At 30.9% G+C, this 24,717-nt stretch overlaps 1 protein-coding gene across 1 annotated transcript in view; it reads right to left on the bottom strand.

The window, feature by feature from the left end:
- The window catches only part of LOC100203203 (dentin sialophosphoprotein), an 18,048-nt gene extending 3,061 nt beyond the window's left edge, over nucleotides 1-14,987 (bottom strand). The window contains exons 1-3 of the mRNA XM_065792510.1: nucleotides 14,429-14,987; nucleotides 14,227-14,301; nucleotides 1-1,499 (exon numbers count right to left, since the gene is read on the bottom strand). The exon at nucleotides 1-1,499 is cut by the window's left edge and continues 243 nt beyond it. Coding sequence (XP_065648582.1) covers nucleotides 480-1,499; nucleotides 14,227-14,301; nucleotides 14,429-14,896 — 1,563 coding nt within the window. The 5' untranslated portion in view covers nucleotides 14,897-14,987 and the 3' untranslated portion in view covers nucleotides 1-479. The remainder of the gene's footprint in view (nucleotides 1,500-14,226; nucleotides 14,302-14,428) is intronic.
- Nucleotides 14,988-24,717: the final 9,730 nt, after the last annotated feature.

Here is a 24,717-nt window from a genome sequence, read left to right as displayed (position 1 = left end):
GCACACCACACTAAAATTTATATCCAACACATTCATTAAAAATAAATAGTAAAATAATAATACCAATTTATAGAAATTGTTTATAATATTGCAACTTTATAAAGTAAAGAAATTATTTATAAAAAAGAAGTAGTTATTAATGAGATAAACTAAACTATATAGAGAACAATAAATAAATGTTAAGCTAATAAATACATATGCTATGCACAATATATTCCAAATAGCATTTTTTGAGAGTAATAACAAGCTAATATAAAGTTAATTTGAAAAAAAAAACAATTTTGTAAAATACATTGAAAAAAATGCACATAACATTTGTATTGCACATACAATAGCAAAACATAAAAATGTATTTATAATAATATTTTTAATATTATATAATAAACTCATTAAAGCTTTTAATTTTATAAAAATAACAAAATAATTAAAAAACAAAATATTTTGTAAAACTTTGTCATCATCCACTTGGTTACCAGCTTTTATTTTTTAGGTAAACAATCACTATCATAGTCTGAAAATGTTGTTTTATGTTTTGATGATTTCTTCAGTTTCTTTGATTTTGAATACTTTTGATCAGAGGAGCTTGATGAAAAACTTGAATCAGTGCTATTGCTATAATCACTTAATGATGAATCACTTAAGGAAGAATCACTAAAAGAGCTTTCTTCTAATTTTTTTTTTATATTCTCACCATTTTTATTTTTTAAAACTATTCGATTTTTATCTTTTTTTGAGTGTCCGTGAATAGTATTTTTTAGTGTATCAGAGCTCACTTGTAAATTATCCCTGTTATGTCTTTTTTCATCATTTTTAACACTCTTATCCATTTTATTAATATCACAATTTATCTCAACATTTGAAGAACATTCTTTAATCAGAATATTTGGCGGTTTTACAATTGCTAGACTTTTTATACGCTGTGGTGTATTTGTAACCTCGATGTCCATTTGATCTTTTAGTGATTCAAAATCTTTATGATCCGATTTCACAAAGTTATTCTTTATTTTATCTTTACTATTAGTTTTTAGGTTAAATTGCAATCCATAATTTTTTGAAACCTTTTCTTTTTTATCTTTAGTTTGAACGGTTTTTACATATAAAGGTTCATCATCACTTTTTCTTTTGTCTAAACTCCTGTCATTATTGCTTATAAAAACTTTTCTGTTTGGATTTCCATTTGATTTATTTACTCTTACTACACTTTCTTCCCATTCACTATCGGAAGATTTTTCATCAGAAAGTTTATCCAAATCTTTTGTACTAGATTTACTTGATTTTTTTAATTCATGTGCATACAGCTCTTTAAAACCACTATTATTCCACCTGTTAGGATCCTGCTCTTTGGCTTTGAGTAGCTTTTTAGTATATTTACCAAAGTTGTTAACTTGTTTTATGTTACTGCTCTTAGTCTTTTTCCCGTGATATTCTTCTTTGTCAGCATACATTGAACCACTCGCACTATTAGCTTTTTTAGCACTTGCAGAAGTTAGAGATGAAATCTAAAATTATTCAGAACGTTTGTATTAGCTAAATATGAAGTAATTGCATTTATATACATATTAAAGGAATAAAGAAAAATTATATTATTATATATATGGGGGAAGGAGATAACAGAATAAGTGCAAATTTCATAAGTGCGAACTGGTGTAAGTGCAAACTGGCATAAGTGCAAAGCAGTTGTAAAAACTGGCACAAGTGTGAACTAGCATAAGTGTGCCATAAGAACTTGTAAACATTGGCATAAGTGCAAACTGGCATAAATGGGCAGAAAGAACTTGCAAACATTGGCATAAGTGTGAACTGGCATAAGTGCAAAGCAGTTGCAAAAACTGGCATAGGAGCGAATTAACACAAATGCAAACTAACATAAGTGCGCCAAAAGAATTTGTTAACATTGGCATAAGTGAGAACTGGTGTAAGTGCGAATTGGCATAAGTGTGAAATGCCAATTTGCACTTATGTTAATATTTGCAATCTTATTTGGCCCACTTATGCCAATTCACACTTATGCCAGTTAAAACTTATGCTAGATCGCACTTATGCCAGTTTTTGTAACTGTTTTGCACTTATGCCAGTTCCCATTAATGCCAATGTTTGCAAATTTATTTGGTGCACTTGAGCTAACTCACACTTTTTCCAGTTTTTGCAACAGCTTTGCATTTATGTCAGTTCACACTTATACCAATGTTTGCAAATTTTTTTGCCCATTTATGCAACTGCTTTGCACTTATCTAATGTTTGCAAATACTTTTGGCGCACCAATGCCAGTTTTTGCACCAATTTGCACTTATGCCAGTTTGTACTTATGAAACTCGCACTTATTCAGCCACTCGAGATGAAAGTGTTGTACCTTAAATACCAATCACATGTTTTGTAGAATAATTTTGAAAGCTATTTTCAAAAAATAAAACTGAAAGCAAAAACATAATATTTCATTACAAAATCGTAGATATACTATTACTATCTTAAAATATATAAATTTATGGCTCATTAAGGATTCTTTCAATTTCAATCACTATTAAGTTATGAGTTACTTAAAAATAGAGAATAATTTAAAATACTAGGAAATGTATAAATGAAGACTTCAAAAGTTGTAAGTTGTATAAAAAAAGGAAAACACGAAGATAGTAAACGACCGAGGTTGATATTTGACCAGGGCCAGGTTTGATAAATGTAGCTGGGGCCGGGTTTTTGACCGGGGCTGCATAAACATTTATACATCCTAAAGTAATTTTTTTTAATTCAAAATTCATGTTATGTTTTGTATATATATGCATATATAAACATCATTATGATCATCATCATCATCATCATCATCATCATCATCATCATCATCATCATCATCATCATCATCATCATCATCATCATCATCATCATCATCATCATCATCATCTACTTCTTTTCTTTCGGCAAACACTACACCATATAAATACCAAAGTTTGTATAAATATGAAAGGATATTGTATGCCAGCATCTAAATAAATAGCAAACATATATGTTTATGTCCATAATATGTATGCATAAAGCAGATCTCAGAAGCTTTTACTCCTTCTGGACTAAAAGTTTAGAAGCTTTTATTCCTACTCTTCAATTTTAAGTCAAACCTCATTCTACTCCATATTTTTCACCATTTTGAGAATTGCATTATTAATCATTTATTTTATCTTTTTTACAAGAACATCTCTCTTAAGAACAAATGTCCTTTTATTATTTTAAGAAGCCAATGTAAAAAGGTTTCATCTGATGTTAAGCTCTGTTATTCTCAGTTTACTAAATCTTGTATTTTATATGAGATGTTAGGTTCAAGAGACTTTTGGTTAGTCTTCAACAATATTATTAACTAAAGTAGGTCTAACATTTAATCTTATTAATTATATAATATTTAATATTTAATTTTTAAAAAGTGCTAAATAAGTGGTTCAAATTTTTCAAAACTCTAGAAAAAACTTTGATCAATCCAACTACCCTATGAATAGTTTTCACTCTATTATTAGTTTCTTTATATAAAGGTTTTGAGATTATTAAATTGATTCTTACTAACTGCAGTAATAAAGTTATTCTTGAAGGCCTACACTCTTCTTTATTTCAAGTAACTTTAAGGAAACCACAAGGTATCTTGTGGTACCCTTAACTCTTTGCTTCTGTATTGTTTCTTATCTACAATATCAATATTCATGAAAATTTAACATCTAAAATGGCTATTTGTTGATGACTCAACTTTATACACTTGTCTTGACAAAAATTCTTCACTTTTTGATTGCTTAAAACAAGCAGCTGATTTTTAATCTGATCTCTCTTCGATTCAATCTATCTTCTGATTTTTAATCTGATATTCTGTAACAGCCTAAGGCTTGCTGTGGCTTATGTATTTAAATTCTGAACTTAAAATCTGCAATTTTTGTTAGACAAGAAAACTCATTTATTTACTGCAAAAAAAATATTGGAATAATGTTAGTATTCCTATATTGATGAATAACAACCCTATTATGCTGAAACAAAGTCTAAAAGCACATTGTAAATGTAACGCGGTCGTGGTGTACTGGTAGAGCACTCGCATCATAAGCGAGAGGTACCGAGTTCAATCCCCACCACATCCCTGGTAGTACCGCACTCAACTTGTTTCTATGCGCAGCAGCCTTGGTTGTCAAGGTTTGTGTTTTGGAGTTATATAGTTGAGAGAGGGTTATAATAACAATTAAGTAGCCTTCTTGTCTGTAGTGGCGTTTTTAGTCTTGGTGAGGTGAATTAACATTAAAAAAAAAAAAATAAACTAGACCTCCTTTGTCTGCCAAGCTTGAGCCACTCTCCCATTGTTTAAAGGTTGCATTTCTTTCTTTTTCTTTAAATACGATCATGGTCAATGCTCAAACAAGCTATCATCTCTATTACGATAAACCAAAACTCATTCTTGCTTGTTTCTTATTCAATAAGTTACATCCTTTTACTGTATCTGTCCCTTCATGCTATAAAAACTTTTATTAATCCAGTTTTTTCCTTGCACATCAAAAAAACTTAATAACTATTAGCCATCTTCATGTTTTTCTTTTCTATATAACCTACAACTTTTCAAGTCTTCAGTTAACCATTTCCTAGCATTTTTACTTATTCTCTATTTTAAAGTAACTCATAACTTAATGGTTGCTTGTAATCTTTTTGGAAGTAAATTAGAGTTTGAAAATATATAAATATATGCCAGTATTTAATAAATAGTAAATGTAAGCATAATTTTCTAATATACAAAGTATTATAAATTTTTTTTCTAGCCCCGGCTATCAACCCCTGCTAAATCTTATAGTTTAGCTGGGGTTGAGTTTAAAAAAAGTCTCATTTTTAGCCAGGGCCACCCCGGGGCCCCAGTCACTAACTCCATGAAGATGGGTAAGAGTTATAAGGTTTTTTTGATGTTCAAGTAAAATAGCTGGATAAATAAAAGTTTTTATATCATGAAGGGACAGATACAGTAAAGGATGCAACTTGTTGAATAAATAGCAAGCAAGCATGAGTTTTTGTTTATTGTTATAGAGATGATAGCTCGTTAAGCATTGACCATGATTGTATTTGTAGAAAAAAGAAAGAAATGCAACCTTACAATAATGGGAGAGTGGCTTAAGCTTGGCAAATAAAGCAGGTCTAATTACATTTAGAATGTGCTTTTAGACTTTGTCTGAGAGTAAGAGGGTTGTTATTTATCAATATAGGAATGCCAACAATATTGCAATGTTTTTTTCCAGTAAATAAATGAGTTTTGTTGTCTAACAAAAATTGTAGATTTTAAGTCCAGAATTTAAATCCATAAGCCACTGCAAGCCATAAGCTATTACAGAAGAGAGATCAAATTTAAAATTGGCTGCTTGTTCTAAGCAATTAAAAAGCGAAGATTTTTTGTCAAGACAAGAGTATAAAGTTGATTCAACAGCAAACAGAGCCACTTTAGATGTAAAATTTTCATGAAGATCGTTATTGAAGAGAAAATAATAAAGAAGCAAAGATAAAATCTTGTGGTACCTTTAAAGTTTCTTGAAATCAAGAAGAGGGTAGGCATTCAAGAATAACTTTACTACTGCAGTTAGAAAGAAATAATTTAACAACCTCTAAACCTTTATATAAAGAAACAAATAACAGAATGATGATTAATTGTTGAATAGTTGGAGAGGTCAAAGTGTTTTCTAGAGTTTTGAAAAATTGGAACCACTTATTTAGCACTTTTTAAAAGTTTAGCAAAAATTGAAGAGAACACTTTATTATGACTATGAGAAATTCTGGAGAACACTTTTTCAAGACTATGATGGAAAGCACAAACAGCAGAAGTGTTTGATTGAGAATTAATTTTAGTATTGGAAGCCAGAGAATTTGGATTTTGGATAAAACTAAAAAAATTTCACCTTTTTTAGTTTTATCCAAAGGTAAGGGATTTAAAATTTAATGGCCTGAAATAGCATCTTTTTGAGAAAGGTAATTCTGGGAAAAAATCTACTTTATCATTTCATTTGATGAACAATATTTTGTCATAGTATATTTAAATCTAATTCATTTAGGAATACTCAATTTTTTTAAAATGTGGTTTAATAAACGTTTATTTGAATATTTGAAAGTTTTGATTATCAATTGCTTAAAGTACTTTAAACATTTACTTTATATTAAAATTAAATTTAGTAGTTACAAAAAAAGTACTTGTTATGATTACTAAATTAGAATTTCCATTGAACAATTAATGTAAACTTCTATTAACTCAATTATTAACAATTGTAACATTATAATTTCCTTGGAAATAAATTCCGCAAGAGGAAAATCTTGAGTCAATATATATAACATACACATGCACACAAACGAGGTCGGCAAATAATTGCTGACCTCATTTTTATGTATTATGGTCAAACCTTTGTTTCACATTTTTTCTGCCAACCTGATACAGATTACAGCCTGAAAATAATTGCCAATCTTATTTTTTCTAATTCCGAGGGCTGTATATATATATACCTGATACAGATTACAGCCTGAAAATAATTGCCAATCTTATTTTTTCTAATTCTGAGGGCTGTATATATATATATGTATGTATATATATATATATATATATATATATATATATATATATATATATATATATATATATATATATATATATATATATATATATATATATATATATATATGTATATATATATATATATATACATATATATATATATATATATATATATGTATATATATATATATATATCTATACATATATATGTATATATATATATATATATATATATATATACATTTAAAGAAAACTTTGTGGGGCACCATCTCTGATTTTCCTGGTTTTTACTACATGTTGTTATGTGCATCATGTAGATAGGTTAAATTTGAAATTTCAGACTTCGAAGTATAACGGTTCAGAAATTATAGCCTTACAAACATGACACAGTGGCCCCCTCGATTTACAAATGGTCAACTTTAGAGCTGTATAACTTTTTTCTCACTTTCAATAAGTGTCTAATTTTTTCTAGAACTATTTTCTGGATAGTTCTCTCTTTAAAAAAGTGGTTTTAATTAACTTGTGTTAAATTAGAAAAAAATTATGACCTCCTCAACTTTGGAAAAAATCATAAAGTTGCTAAAATATGCCAAAATGAAACTAACTGTAGCATTATTCTGTTCATCCACAAGTCTTTACAGATAGCTTTTCTGATTAGCTAATACTGTCTGCAATACACAGGCAAAATATAGGCAGCTTGTTGCAGTTTAGAACTTAAATATATCTAAAAGCAAAATGTCCACTTGCCTAAAAAGTCCAATTTTCAGCCATTTTGAGATGCTTGTAAATTTTTCTAACACTTTGTTTTGATCTAAGATTAACAGCATTTTAGACCATTAGACCTAACTATCTGAAAATGCAAACATTATAAACTTGTCAAATCCACACCAAAAATGCCAACATTTTTAAATTACCCTATTTTTCAATCATCAATGGTTGTATGTGTTACTGGAAACCAGTGCCCCTCTAATCTGCCAACTGGCCTATGTAAAGGGTGCAACTAATTATAAGTCATTTCTTAATAAAAGGAAAGATATGGTTGGTTGTCTTCTCCTTGATCTGGTCTTTATAGTAGATAGGGGCACAAATAAAGGGGGCAGTAACTTTTTAGAGACCTTCATTATAGTTCAAATAAAGGTTTCTAAATTAATTCAGATATTTAGGTACTTAATACCTAAATATCTAAATTAATTTCAAAATGAAACCATTATTTCTTTAAATTCTATTTTATTATAGGTAATCAGTGGTGTTTCTATGGTCTTTAACCCTCCCCTTCCCCCACTCACTAAGGTGAGGGGTAGGGGGAGAGGTTTGGGGTGGCACCAATCAAATTCTACTAACTTTTAGTAATTTAATGAACTTTTGTTAATTCCCTTTTAAGACCATTACATTGTATATTTGCTGGAATATCTCGCACACACATATTTGATAGTTACTAAAATTTGAATCTTATGATAAAAGCATCAAAAAATGCAATAAAGATCTAATGGCTTTAACTGTATATTCATTAGAAAATGAATTATGTATGTTACATGCTAGAAAATGAATGTTTATATCTTTGTAAGTTAGTTGCCCTTCTTCCCCCTTTGAACCATTGATGATTGAAAAATAGGGTAATTTAAAAATGCTGGCATTTTTGGTGTGGATTTGACAAGTTTATAATGTTTGCATTTTCAGATAGTTAGGTCTAATGGTCTTAAATGCTGTTAATCTTAGATCAAAACAAAGTGTTAGAAAAATTTACAAGCATCTCAAAATGGCTGAAAATTGGACTTTTTAGGCAAGTGGACATTTTGCTTTTAGATATATTTAAGTTCTAAACTGCAACAAGCTGCCTATATTTTGCCTGTGTATTGCAGACAGTATTAGCTAATCAGAAAAGCTATCTGTAAAGACTTGTGGATGAACAGAATAATGCTACAGTTAGTTTCATTTTGGCATATTTTAGCAACTTTATGATTTTTTCCAAAGTTGAGGAGGTCATAATTTTTTTCTAATTTAACACAAGTTAATTAAAACCACTTTTTTAAAGAGAGAACTATCCAGAAAATAGTTCTAGAAAAAATTAGACACTTATTGAAAGTGAGAAAAAAGTTATACAGCTCTAAAGTTGACCATTTGTAAATCGAGGGGGCCACTGTGTCATGTTTGTAAGGCTATAATTTCTGAACCGTTATACTTCGAAGTCTGAAATTTCAAATTTAACCTATCTACATGATGCACATAACAACATGTAGTAAAAACCAGGAAAATCAGAGATGGTGCCCCACAAAGTTTTCTTTAAATGTATATATATATATATATATATATATATATATATATATATATATATATATATATATATATATATATATATATATATATATATATATATATATACATATATATATATATATGTATTTATATACAGTATTGGACAAAACATTTGCAACCAATATCGAACAATGCTAAAAAGTGTTCCTAATTTTACATGTCTTAAAAACGAAACGAACTATACTACCACAGCAAACAGTTCAGGAGTCATAGCATGCCATGACATGAGCAAGCAGCTGACAGGTGACAGCACACAGGCAGAATTTCGTTGACAAGTGCCATTTTGCAGCGGACAAAACAAGTGCAATTTTTTTATTTTCGTAAGTCTGGTCCGTGTCAACGTCACGGAAGTTTTTTAATAATTAAAGGAAGTATCCAGAAGTTTCCAGAAGTTTCTAGAAGCATGCAGAAGCTTCCAGAAGTTTCCAGAAGAAGCATCTGGAAGCATCCAGAAATATCCAGAAACATTCAGACGCATCCAGAAGCATCGAAAAGAAGCATCGAAAAGAAGCATCTTGAATCTTCCAGAACAGGTTCACACAGGTTCATTTTACTATATAAGAGACATGTAAATCGACATGTAGTTCAGTCAGTATATGGAAGTCAATCAGTCAGTATTATCAAGACAGTTTATCGAAGTGAGCTTTATCAAAGTGTTTTATCGAAGGACATCAATACAAGAAGTGAAATACAACAAGTGTTTCATTACATCAATACAGTCCACATCCAACCAAGACATTGTGTTCTACAGAGCATTATTGTATCATCACAAGGTAAATGTAACACAGTAAGCCTTGAGAACCGTGATTATTTATTTTTATTATTTTTATGACTTCACGTGCAAAAATGGCTCATGACAGTCTAGGTTTGGAAATAAGAAACAAAATTATTGGCGATTACGTAAGTGGAATGTCACAAAAAAGTATTTGTGATAAATATCGCGTGAAAAAATGGACCGTATCAAGACTATGTTCCAAATATCGTTCTGCAGGGAAGTTGGCAGCAGATAACAAAAGTGGAAGACCGCGTTACACCACTTCTAGAGAGGATTCTATGATCGTCAGATCCGTCAAGAAGGATCCCTGGATATCATCAGTCGAGATACAAAAGAAATTAGAGCTGCCTATATCGGACCGAACAATCAGACGACGTGCTGTTGAAGCCGGATTGTTTTCTCGACGCCCTGCAAAGAAACCGCTGATTTCACTAAAAAACCAGAAGAAAAGACTCCTGTTTGCTAATTCTGATATTGACTGGAATGTGCAGAAATGGCGAACTGTCCTGTTCAGTGATGAATCGAAGTTCAACATCATTGGGAGCGATGGCATTTGCCGTGTACTTTTGCTACAGCTTGGTGCTCATATAATTTGCAATCTTCTGTCAATTGTTATCTTGCTCTACAATCTTCATCTTTTCTCTTCTAGTATCCTCCAACTCTAATTAGTGGTTGCTTGCAGGCTTGTTGGTAGCGAATATGTTTAAAAAAACAATGTCTTTATGTATTTATATACATACAGCCCTAGGATTAAGAGTTTATTCAGAAATACGGACCCAACTGCTAATCTGACAGTGTTTGTTTTATGGTAAGACCTTTGTATTGAATCTTTTTTGCCGACCTGATGCGAAATTTTTTTCGCATCAGGTCGGCAGGTTTTTTAACGTAAATTGAGGCATTTTCCGGCAGTCGACCTGCCGGAAAATGCCTCAATTTACGTTACTGCCATAAGACCGTCAAGCATGGTGGAGGCAATGTAATGGTCTGGGGGTGTTTTTCTGCTAATGGTCTAGGTCCAATACATCGAAACGATGGAATAATGGACCGGTTCATGTATAAAAATATCCTGAAAGATGTTATGTTACCTCATGCTGAATGGAATATGCCAATAAAATGGATTTTTCAGCAAGACAACGATCCGAAACACACTGCAAAAGTAGTCAAGCAGTGGTTTCAAGACAACCACTTATCGGTGATGGATTGGCCGCCTTAATCTCCGGATCTCAACCCTATTGAGAACCTGTGGGAGATCGTCAACCGCAGAATTAATCGTGAAGGTGTTCGTAATAAGGATCAACTGTTTGAACAAATCCAAAAGACCTGGGCAGCGATTCCACAAAGTTTCATTGATCATCTGATTGAATCTATGCCTCGAAGATACAAGGCTGTGATCAACAACAAAGGGTTCGCCACGAAATATTGATAGCGAAATACAGCTTGGTCAACATTTTGTCGAGTTGCACTTGTTTTGTCCAGAAGGTAATCAACTTTTTTTAATACTTTTGATTAATTTATTAATTTTTGTGTACAAATAATGAACTTTGTGATGAATAAAACTTGAAGAACTTTGTCTCTAAACAGTTACATAGTTATTTCTCTAAATTAAAAAAATGCAGCACTTTTATATAAAGAAACTAAATTAGCATTATTTGGCTGCACTTGTTTTGTCCGATACTGTATATATACAACCCTTGGAATAGGAAAAATGAAGTCGGCAAAAATTTCGCATCAGGTCGGCAAAAAAGATTCAATACAAAGGTCTTACCATAAAACAAACACTGTCAGATTAGCAGTTAGGTCCGTATTTCTGAATAAACTCTAAATCCTAGGGCTGTATGTATATAAATACATATAGACATTGTTTTTTTAAACATCTTCGCTTCCAACAAGCCTGCAAGCAACCACTAATTAGAGTTGGAAGATACTAGAAGAGAAAAGATGAAGATTGTAGAGCAAGATAACAATTGACAGAAGATTGCAAATTATATGAATCAGGAAAGCAAGATGAAGGAAGCGAATTCTAAAGAACTGATGTTCGAGGAAAAAATTTAGAAAAATAAGAGTTTTTGGAGCACTTAGAAACAGTTACAAAAAAAGGATGAGACTTAATTGAATGAGGAGTAACACTAGAATGAATTTCAGTAGATAGCACAAGAGATGCTAGCTCTTTAGAGCAGTGCCCATTATAGTATTTGTAGAAAAGAGAAAGAGTAGCAACATTACCACGATGTGATGATGGTCGAAGGTTGGCTGCAAGAAAAGGTCCAACTATGTCTATAATGCGTTTTTGAACCTTGTCTAAAAGAAAAAGGTCATCATTGAAAGATTTAACCAAGATATGGCAACAGTATTCCATACAAGGATGAATTTGAGATTTATAGAGATAGAATCCGGAGTAAGAAAGTGTTGAGCTCGATAAAGAGATGTAACCTTAGCAGATGCTAATTTTGCAACGGATTTGATATATGGTTTCAAAGAAAGATCAGAAGTGAGAGTTAATCCTAGAAGATGAAGGGTAGATGACTCATCAAGTACATTACCATTCATAAATATAGGAAGATCTAAATTATTGCAATAACAATTGGCTGAAAAAATTGAGTTTTATATGAATTAAAGTTCACCAGCCATTGAGCACCATGCTGTAGCAAAAGTGAGATCCTTTTCAAGCTCAAATGTCCCCTCCAAGCAATCAGAGAGTGTTGGCTTCTTATCATGACAAGAAGAAATGGTAGTATTATCAGCAAACAATGCTACTTTAGATGTGAGAATATCTGGTTGTTAATGTAAATTAAAAAGAGTATAGGGCCAAGAATTCAACCTTGAGGAACCCCTGAAATAACAGAAAAAGAAGAAGAGTGCTGTCCAGGGAGGACAACTTTTATACTATGATTGGAAAGGAAGGATTCAATAATCTTAAAGTTGCTAACAGATACACCATAAGAAGAAAGCTTATGGAGAAGACCAGCATGCTAAACTTTATCAAAAGTTTTCGAAATGTAAAGAGCGATGGCCTTAACCTCTCCACCTTTATCTAATGCACGATAAAACCTATCGGTTATTACTGTTAGCAAATCAGCTGTAGAACGAGAAGATCGAAAACCATATTGATGATCAGAAAGTAAGTTATTCAAGATGATTCAAGATGAGAGATTAAGCGTTTGTTAATTAAAGATTCCAAAAACCTTGCTTATGATAGGAAGAAGACTAATGGGACGGTAGTTAGACAAGTCAGATCACTCTCCAGAATTTTTGAAAATAGAGATAACATATGCCGCTTTCCAGCAAGAGGAAAACAAGACTTTGATTGTATTGTTTTGAAAGTATAGACAGCTCCGGAGAACACTTCTGCAAGACTATAACAGGTATATTGTCCGGGCAATGAGCTGTAGAAGAGTCTAAGCAAGAAATCACTTTAGATACAGAAGCTGGAGTAATATGAATGTCAAGCAATGGATCAACCCATTTGACAGCTATATCAGGTAAAATGCAACTAGTGGAATCAAGAGATGATATTGATGAAAAGTTCTTACCAAACAATTCAGCTTTTAGGTGAGGTGACAAATTCTGAACCATTCAAGAGAGGTGGAATTACAGATTTGCCCTTATTATTGATACTATTAAAGATTCTCCAGAGGTCACAAGAGCCTAATTTTTGTGATGAAATACGAGATTTTTTGACCTGAGAATAGCGGGTTTTGGCATTAGACAAAACTTTTTTACAATGATTTCTAGCAGTAATAAATAGATGTCTGTTATGTGGAGAATTATTTTACTGATAGATATGGAAGTAATGGTTTCGATTGGCTAAGGGTTCCAAATGTGGTCTTGGCAATGCACACCTAAGGTACAAACAGGGGCACCATCCATGCGCAACATGGCAATGTTAATACTTTGATATTTTTCAGCTGCTGATGGAATCAGCCTATTTGAGAGCTACCACAGAGTTCAGAAAACCTGACTACCAGCTTACTTTCAATTGAAAAAGCTGCAGTAGCAGCTTTTTCAATTGATAGTAAAAAAGTGGCAGAATTTATATTAAAAATAAGCCTTTAAAGTCTGTTATTCAAAAAAGAAACTTAAAACTTTCTGTTTGAAATTTTCCAAGTAAATCTCAATGGCTTTTTTAAGAAGTGTGCGGCATAAAGAATCACTTTCATTTTAAAGACAAACTTGAGTAAGCAATTTAACAAACTGAAAAAGCAACTGGAAAGAAAGAACAAATAACTGAAACTTTTGTTTAACGGACTGGAGACCATTATTAAAAAAATATTGACTCTGATTAAGCCTTTTCTGCTGTTGGATAAGTTATTACAAAAATTGTGATGAGCAACAACTAATGCTCAAATTTTATCAAAAAAATCTAACCTTATTATGTTTTATTTATTGGATTATATAAAAGAACTTTTATGCTTTTTTACTTTTCTACTATCTAAACATTCAATAAACTAATGTCAGAAAAAACTAACATTGGTTTATACAATATTTTCTTTAGGTTCAAAGTTTATTAGAAACTTCATATAAATTATTAAGCAATTTAATGACTCACCAAAAGATACTTTCTTTCTAATTAAAATAAAATAAACACCTTTCTCAAATACTCAAAACATAATACCTTTCTCTTTTTTTGCGTAGAATACTGCTCCCACATTTCTTCTTCCTCTTGTATTCGATTATGAACAGTTGTATGCTATAAAATCATTACTATATAGACAGTATTTTATCTTTAATAAAATAAGTTCATAAAGACATATTAATTGATGGTAACACTACAAAGTATTAAATAAATTATATGAAAGACCTTATTTTTCCAATACCTTTAAATAATTTTTGAGCATTGTTTTATCCACATTTATTCGACTTTTTCGAACTACTGTTTTAGCATTGTTAGTATTAGTTGAATTGATTAGTTGATTTTTTTTTAATTGATCACCCTCCTCGTGTTCATCATTAAATTTTGCTGCATCAGAGACAAGTTTTTGGACTTGCTGAAACGGTAATATGATTCTTTTTTTTTTTTTAGAACTACACAATTCATCTTTTGCATTATTATCTTCAGAAATAAGATCGCTATAAAGGGTACCTATCTCAGAACGACTTAACTTCTTGTTTGTGTGTTGTTTACGAACTAAATTTTCAAATTCACGATGAGCTTTTGTTTCCCTTTCTGTTTGAGCTTCATTAAAATTATGATATCGCGTTACAACATTACTAGCAAAGTTTTTATTAAGAACTAAACTAGGACTTTTTTCCTGCAAATCAACAATATTTGAAGAATCGGCCATTTTCTAAGGGTTTGATAAAGTTTATAATGTAAATGAAAACTTAACTTCCGTTAATTCCACACTCATACGTTACCCGTTTTAAAAATTCATTTTTACAAAGGATTGCAGCGCCAATAGTCTTAACTGATTTCGGGATCGTCCAAAAATCCCAGTGCCAAGCAAGCGCTGTATTTTACAGTATCTCAAAATAAAGTTCAAACCCTCGAATTTAAACAAATTTCAAAGCTAGACGGCTGGTAAGTATAAAATTTAAAGGTTAGGCACAAGGTTGGATTAAGGATCTTGGGGCAGGATGCAAAAATTATTTAGGGGACCCATTCCTAAAATTATTATACTTTGTAACAGATTTCTTTCATTTTTCATTAAATAAAGAGATTTTTTAACCACAATTTAACATTGAGGAACGGAGATCATTCTTGCCATTTTTCATACAATGAGTAAAAGAAGAGTTACAAAATCCGATATGCAATGTCAGGATCGGGAAAAACTGATTTTAACTTATTCCTACGAATTGTTTGTAAACATCCGAGCGCTGATATATTCATTTCCAGGGCCGTGCAGAGGGCGAGTTACCCAAGTAAACTGCTCGGGTCTCCGCCCTAGGTGGCTTTCATCAGTTAATATGTGTTTATAAATATATGAGGTCCTTCAAATGTTCACCAAAAAGTAAAGCGAAAAGGTTTTGCTGGAGAGCAAATTGAAGGTGATAAACATATCATGGAATCAACAGAAACAGAATTAGGAGAAGAGGCAACATTTCGGAGAAAAATGTTTTATCACATTTTTGATTCTGTGATTGGTGGATTCACTGATTGTTTCGCAGCCATTCAAGAAATTTTTGCTAAATTCTCTTTTTTGTAGAAATATTAAAAACTATCTGAAACAGAGATCAAGAAAGGAGTTAGGCCAACAAATTAAAGGATGCTCGAGACCGAGCATCAGCAGTGACAGGTCATGGTTGGAAAACTAATTAAAAAATAAAAATTTCTCTCTGCAGACACATAAGAAGTTTTTTCAAGCACATTTTCATTTCGTCTATAATAGTTATTTAATTTTTAATTTGTCACTGATACTTAGAACCAATTCATTCTCTATATTCTCATCAACTCTGACTGTGAAGTTTTTCATCTTTATCTAGAATAACTGATTCTAGGGTCTCAAGAATATGACTGTGGTGGTAAAATTTTAATAGAAATGGTACTTGCTGACCACCTTGTCCCACTCGGGCATTTGATGGTAACTTTCCTGCCCTTTCCTGCACAACTTAAAAACCCAGAAAATACTATCTACCGTAGTGAGTTGAAGAAGCACAGAAATTATAAAGACATTGAAGAAACCCAAAAAAATCAAATGCAGTCTCACTGCTGACAACAGAATTTAGGCCAAGTAAATTTAAAGAATGTGCTGCACAAGGAATAAAGTCAATTTTTTGGTTCTCGCTTTTCAGTTGTGCTTACAGGTCGTTGTATTTTCCAGACATGTTAAATGCATTGTCATATGACTTGTTAATAGCATCGTTAATGTTTAAGCCAAGCTCTTTTAATCTTCTCTTGATAGCCTTTCCAATATGTTCACAGAAGACTCAAACCCAATAATTACCGAATAATTATTGGAAGTAAGTCATATATTAATAAGCCAACAATAGTCACATATTGATAAGCCAACAATAAGTGAAAAGTATTTAGCTACCAATGGATTGCAAAACATTTTTTGCCATTAAGAAGACAATTTTCTTATTGTCAATAAAATGTATGAAACATTTCCTCTGCCCTGATTTCCTCAATTTTATAAGTGTATAGGCAAGAAATGGGTCAAATTTTGAAAGATCCATATTCCCAAGAAAGGTTCCATAAAATTAAAATATGGCAATTGTGTTTATTAAAACAATAGTTTTATGCCATTATATTAGAACTGCTTCTTTAAAAAAAAGTCGCATGTTTCGGATATGTATCCTTCTGAAATATCCAAACCAAAGGCTTGTTGCCCTTACAATACGAAAGCATTTCTTCATTAAGTGTTTTAACATAAATATTATCTGTCATAATGTTTGTTTTGTTAATATGGACAATAACAATAATATATATAATAGATGGCTAATAAAACTTTAATGCTTTCGTTATCATATATTTTACTGAGATTTTAACAAGTTGACTCAGTAATACGGATGAAATTCTTACGACTCCTTTAATTTGTATATCTTGATATTAGCATATCATATTTTTTAAAATATTAATGCTTTTTACAGGTTCAGTTAAACCATGGAAGTATAAAACTGTATTATACTTCCATCATTAAACCAAAACAATTCAAAAGCAAAAATTATTATTTGCAACTTTAACGATGTTTTTTATACATGTTTATAATACAATATTAACATGTAAAAATAAATCCGTATTGTCACGTTTCAGCAAACTTGGTGTCTACAAAGGAACTAGAAAAATCAACAGTCAATTCACGACGGAAAATGGAATAATTCTAGTGTATCAAACGTTTTGATACACCAGAACTATTCCATTTTCAAGACAAAAATATTTATGTTTTTGATTCAAAACCTTAAAATTTTTTGTCTTGGAAATATTTGCTGGAGTTGATGTCAACGATTTTAGCGTTGACCTTTAATAAATTTAAAATAAAAATTAGTAAAGATACAATACCAACAAAGTGACCCACGTGACCCAATCAGAATGAGTTTGGATTACGTTTAATACTTAAACACCAGTTTCTGGAAACCAAAGATGTGTTTTATAGTCGGGTGATGAGACGGTTAATAGTCTCAAAATATTGCAAATAATTTAGTGTGTATAATTTAAGCATAATTGATTTAAGAAAAGTTTTTCTGTATAAATTAAACTAATAATTTTAGAAAATTTGATCGTGTTTATGTGATCTTTCTAAGTTATGTTTTCATAAAGAATGATACCTAAGAACTTTATTGAACGTTTACTTTTCACAATGTAATCACTGATTAAAAGTTTTGGACGCGAGATAATCTTTTTTATGATGGTTGTGAAATTACTTATTTTTAGTTGAAATAATAGAAAGTTTATTTACATTTAATCATTCAGTTATTTCAGGAAGTTCAATAATGACAACATTTTAATACCACACTGGGAATAAATTAAATTTGTATGATCAGCAAATAAATATAAAATAATAGAAACTTTGCTTGAATCATATATTTAAAAATAATGATTGTAATATAGATGGTTATATTTAAAAATATTATCAAACCAATCTTTGTTTTTTCTATTCCTTAATTTTTAATTAAATTTTATACATACTATGATCAACGCTTTGCTTAGATCAACTTTGCTTTAATCAACTGTATTAAACGCGTTGCTTTGGTCAACTTTGCTAAGATCAACTGCATTAACTTATTTAAAACTAATTTAATTATTTCTTGTTTTGCGAGAATACTAGAACGAATAATATACAACAGATTACATTCATTTTTAGATACAATTAATGTCTTTTATAAAAAATAATTTGGGTTTAAAACAGGACACTTATCTGATCCTGCAATTCTTGACCTCGTTCTTTTGTTTATCATGACAGATGTTTATTATAGATCTAAGCAAAGCGTTTGATACAGCTGTATATCTATAGAGGCTCGAGTCTCTATAGAGAGATACGTATTTGTTAAAGTTTGACTTTTTTAAATTAGGATTTAATTTCAAGTTATCAATTTAATTTATTTAAAAGCATTAAATCGATTGTATCGATTACTTTGGCTAAACCGTTAAATTGAATCCAAGAATTCAATGTAGTTTTGAAATTAAAATTTTTAATGTTGTTACCAAAAAATAACCAGCTAATTAGATGTTTTTAAGGTATTTTAGAAATTTTTTGTTTTTTAAAATGGTTTTTTAAAAAACGTTTAGTTAGTACAACTGCATTGTATTAGCAGTTAAATGGACCACACTTTGAGTTAATCGGCCCAATACAACAGATACGTTGGTACATGATTTAAAAACGCATTGTTTTTATATAGTCAAAACAATAACTCTATTAACTAGAACTGACCGGCCGTGGCGCATTGGTTAGAGCGCTTGCTTTAGAACCAGGAGATCCAGGTTCGAATCAAACTCTGGAAATATATTCGCGTCGAGGTAAGGAAGAAGGCGTGAACTTCCTGTTAAATGCATTTCCGCGGTGCTCTGTGACAAGACCGTTAGGTCTTGTCACAGAGCACCGCGGAAATGGGGTTGGGGCACCTAAATAACGAAATATATATATATATATATATAAAAAACTGTATTAACTAGACCGAAATATTAACAAAATCTCTGCAACTCGGATTATCTCGAAAAAAAGTATTCAATTTTTTTGGGTCCAAAAAAAATGCACACCAAAACTTTTGAATTCTTAAAGGAAGATTTAAGTTTCTTAAGTTTCAAGAAAAATTTCAAGTAGTAGCCGTGGCGCAGTGGTTAAGCTCAGAACCAAAAGGTCCGTGGTTTGCTGTCGGGTATATATATATGGCCATACGTATATCTTTTGGCATACAGTTGTGAGTCGTTGGTTCAGGTCACATATCAGATTTTTCTTTCTGAAATTTTATGTTTTTTTTTTCAAGTGTACATATTTTATTTGTTTTTACTATTATTTTTGTTTACGAAATTACAATTGGAGTAATTTTGTTATTTATTAAATATAATTACTTTTTAAAATTTTATTAGGTAGATGAACCAAATGCTTTATCAGACAATGTGTATACACACATTGTTTGATATAGCAATGTATATGCACTCCACTCCGTGGAGTATACATACATTGATTAAGCGTTTTGGTTTGGGCAGGAGTTCTTTTAATTAAACAAGTCATTTTTTTTCATTGCCGGTAGATTATACAAGTTGATTAGCTTGTTGATGGCTAACATCAACAATTAAATATTGCTTATTTAAGTTATTTTTTAACACTAGCAAAACATTGCCGGCATATAAATATACGGCATTACATTCGAATTGTTTCTTTATTTAAGTTGCCGATAATTGGTTTATCATTAGTTGAAAGTATGTTGGGCCTACGTTGGCCATACCAAATTGTTCTGCCGTGCCTTAGTGCACCATGCGTTTTTGTTTTCATTTAAAAAAATCAATAAACGTTTAATGAAACCAACAATTTAAAGTGTCTTGAATGGTAAATCCCACATTTAAATTTTTTTTTTTTTTTTTTTACATCTGATATATACTTTGCTCTGATTTCAATCAAAATTTCGAATTATTCGAAAAATCTTGATCGAGAGAAGCGTTCTGGCACTTGTTTAGCATGTAACAAACTGTTCAATGGTCGAAGGAACGCCTTGCAGCGCATAAAAGATTAACATGTCCAAACGCCATTGTCGAGGAAAAAAGATTGTTTTCTAAGCGTAATTATGAATCATCACATCTAATCAATGATTCTCAGCAACTTCCGTCTACGTCTGATTTACCGACGCAGCGTGTACATCCACCAATTAATGAAGAGCTCAAAAATGATATCGACACGAAGCTTGCTAATTTCTTTTACCGTACGGGTATATCATTTCGTTTAGTCGAATCGGAGGCCTTTAAGGATTTCGTTAAGTCGCTCAATCCATCGTACGCATCTGTCATCCCGAATGCTAAAGCCTTATCAGGATCTCTGCTCGACAAACAATACAAAAAATGTTCTTCTTCTGTAAATGAAATTTTGAATTCTGAAACAAACTTAACACTGATGTCTGACGGCTGGACGAACATAAGAAGCGATCACATAGTGAATTTTTGAATCAAAGCGCCCGATCAGAAGGTTCTTTACACCAGGTATTGGAATTTTTTCATATTAACGCCCAAAAATGCCGCAGAAGGTTTATATTTGAATGAAGATAAAACCGACTTTATCACTGCTACAGTTGAATTCGCCAAAAAGATCAAACCTGAAATTGCTGACACTGCTGTGGATGAATTGATTGCTTTTATAGGAGAAATGGTTGCGCTGCCTGAGTAAAGAAAGGAAACAATATTCAAGATAAACGCGCGAAATTATTGGAGCATTATCGGTTGCAATAAATATCCTGCTCTTTAGGGAATTGCTAAGCCTATTAACGAAATGATCTGCTTATCGGCTACAGCAGAAAGAGGCTGATCGACCTTTCGATTTATTCATATATACTAAGAAATCGTCTTACAAATGAGAGAGTTGAAAAGCTGGTATTCTTGTATACCAATAGCGTGCTGATGGACACAAATGACAAGAATGATTACATTCTTGAAGAAGGTGCAATTCTCAATGAAAATGAATGTCAAGAAATCACCGAATAGGCGCCAGCATTATATTTTTTTATTACTGTAAGAACCTTTGAAAACTCCTATTGTTACTAATCACTGAATTTATAATAAAGTTAAAATATTACTTAAAACATTTTTTAAGTTAAAAACATTTTTTGTTGATTTCAAAAAATTGTCTGCAAAGCAGTAAATTTTGTCGGCGCCGACGTCTGCGCCGACAAAATTTACTGCTTTGCAGACCGAACCCTATGAAAAAGTTAAAGTTCCAAGAACATAAATATCTTGAGATTACATCAATATTAAAGGTTGAAATTTTGCAAAATACTAGTATACTAGTGTAGCTTGTGCCTGAACCAAAAAAAATTTTTTGAAAAAATTTAAATGAATAAAAATGGCTGACTTAATTGTGTAAAAAATTATTTTTAGCAATAAAACATTTGATATGGTATTTGTAGGTTAAGTTTAATTGTTTTAAATTTTTTTTTAGGTTCAGGCACTCAAAACATTAATAATAAACATACCATGAAAATTTGAAGCTAAAATAATGTTTTTTTATTGAGATATCATTGTTTTCCTACGGCTTCTCTTAAAAAAAACAAAAATTGAAAAAAATCAATTTTAAAATTATAAATCATGTACACTACTCAGATAAATTATTAAAAACCACCAGAACAACAATCATTTGCAGTTTCTTTATCTAATTTTTGTCCAAAATAGTTTTTTCTAACAGACCTTAATTTTTTTCTTCTTTTTTTTGTTTCATCTGACATTTTTTTGTTCATATTTTTTAACTGTATGGAGTTTTTTTTACTTGCACCAATTCCAAAGTAACTACCAGATTTAATATTAAGAGCATCAAATACAGAAGATAACTTAGTAAAGCCATCATTGTAAGTAATGTTGGTAGAGTAAACAGCCATTTCAACAACAGCTTTAAAGGTGAATATAGTTTTAGGGGAACGGTTCCAAATTAATTGATTAAACGCTTCATTTCCATTTTGAGTCATGCCGTGCAAACATTTTGTAAGCATATCAGTGTTTGCTAGATCTTGAAATACTGGCTTAATCTTTAACCATAATGGCAACTGGTAAATTTACCTTTTTCTTGTATGTAACTTGACAAGTTGCTATATCAGACTGCCATTTACGCCAGCTTTTTTCACCCCTTGGTGCAAAATATATGATGATATTCTTCAGAAGTAAAATTAGTGCAATGATTAAGTGAAGCTATTATGGAGTTCCTCATTTCCAAAAGACTATTTGAATTTTGCCAAATAGCCATTCCAACATAATTTTGCAAGATGTTGATTACATTAACTGTGAGCCGACCTTTACCAGATATACCTTTTCCATCAGATAGTTTTACCCGTCGTAATTCTTTTCTTTTAAGACGTAGTCGATTCCCTGTACGCTTCTGATAATGCCCAATACATTCTAGTTTTATTGAAACAAGGTCATCACCATAAGGTTTTTGTGCAATAACTGTGCTAAATGAGGTAGTGTCACTGTCTCCAATATATTTAGAATAGCGAATGTTATATTTATTTACCGAAGAGCAAAATATTTCTGTTGCACCAGCTGACTTCATGGTACCAGCTGATTTAGTGTGATTTACTTGGCAGGAATGATTAACTTTCCACTGCTCATATTTAATTGTCCCTTTTTTTCTTTCCCAAATTTGACAACCTTTACAAAACTTAGATAATATAACAGTATCCAATACCTTGTTGTTGTAGTGAGACGTTGCCACCACTACACCATTCAAAGAAGAATATCCTCACCGCTGTCAGGTACCATTGATAGAAACACCACAATCAATAACATCATTCATATTAGAGTCAGGTTTCAGTATTCTCCTAACTTCCATAGCAGCATTTTTCATACTTTGCTCAGCAACTGATTTATAATTTATATATTAATTTCACTAGTATTTATACCAGGTTTATTGTTTTTGATAACAGGAGAAAAAAAATGTATCTTTAAATGCACAACCACTGCAAGAAATGAAAAACCACTTGAAAAAACAAAGAAAACCCCAAACGTCTTGAATGATCATGCAACATGGAAAGCTTTGTAGCACATGTATTACAAGTAGCATACTTTTCAAAACAATTTTTCATTTGTTTAAAATGCATAAAAAATATAAATTCATCATTATCAAATAATATTTTTTCAAGATTATTTTTCAGCTTTTTACTACTTGTAGAACAAGTTTCTGTGTATGTATCAAATTGCTTATTGGTGTTATTGGAATTATTATGCTGATTGCCATTAAACTTTCTTTTCCTTGGTCTTATTATTCTTTTTTTGTTTGCCTTAATTTACTTTTCAACCTTTAACTGTAATAGGTTAGATACAAAAATTAAAAGCACTATTTTATCTGAAGACTGTTAAAACTATGTTAATCCGTTTAAAAATGGCAATGTGACTTAAATTTATGACATTTAGACCAATTTAAACTTAAAACATTAAAAAAAGAATAGTTACAGGCTTGGCATGTTTAGTTTTTAGGGACTAACTTAAAGGATAAAAAGGTTGCTATGGTCGTTGCTGTGTGATTAAAATATACCTTAAGGTGTTTAAGAAGAATAATCTTAATTTTCTAAGTGATTAAAATGTTATATTTTGTAAGTACAAAAGTTGTAAGCATTTTATTAGCATCAAAATAACAAGGAGAAAAAAATTACGTGACATGTGTTGTACTTAAAATTTAATTAACTATATAATAAATATAATTTGGTTATACGTAAAAATAATAAATAAATTTGATTGTGTTGTTCAGAAACACTATAAAACAACTTTGCAGCGGTTAAATATATTATACAATTAACTATAAATTAGTTGCTTTTAAAATGATTTTGTAAAAATAAAATTTATCTCATTATTATTAATGTTAATAATAGTATTAATAATTACAATAAATGATTAAAAGGGCGCCAAGGCGCTAATTTTTTTGTTTTTTTGTTTTGTTTGTTTTTAGTTTTATAAAGATTTTTATAAATGATATAATAAAGTTTGAATTATTAGTGTTTCTTTTTTTATTTTTTTAAAACATAAACTTTAGAAGAGGTTCTTATTCGGGAAATTTCTAGATTTAGAGGACTATTTTTTGAAATTGACGATTGTGCCCCTCGTCTTCCACAAACCCGTATCGTCGACCCTGTTAGTAAAATTCTAGGGGCTGACACAAAAATTTACCGCACTGGGTGACACCAACCCCAGCGACGTTACTTATTACTCCAAATATAATTTTAGAAGTTTTAAATTTTTGGAAATGAAAAGTGTCTGTTTTTGAAACTTATTCTGAATTTATCAATAACTTTATCTAATTATTATGTCTATAACTAACTAATAACTATTTTTGAGAGCCTCGCTTTATTGTTAAAGGTTGCATTTTATTAATTGAGAGTCTCATTATGTTGTTGAGGGTTGCATATTATCAAAAAAACAATTCAAGTCCTATAAAAATCATGTAGACATTTTTATTCACTTTACACGTCTTTTACTCACATTTTACTCACGTTTTGATTTTTTTTATTTAAAATAAATCCATAATATTACATTTTAAACTGA

This window comes from Hydra vulgaris, chromosome 03 (assembly GCF_038396675.1).
Source record: "Hydra vulgaris chromosome 03, alternate assembly HydraT2T_AEP".
NCBI classification, from domain to species: Eukaryota; Metazoa; Cnidaria; class Hydrozoa; order Anthoathecata; family Hydridae; genus Hydra; species Hydra vulgaris.
Note: the sequence above shows the minus strand (reverse complement) of the source record. Positions and strands in the feature narration are given on the sequence as shown.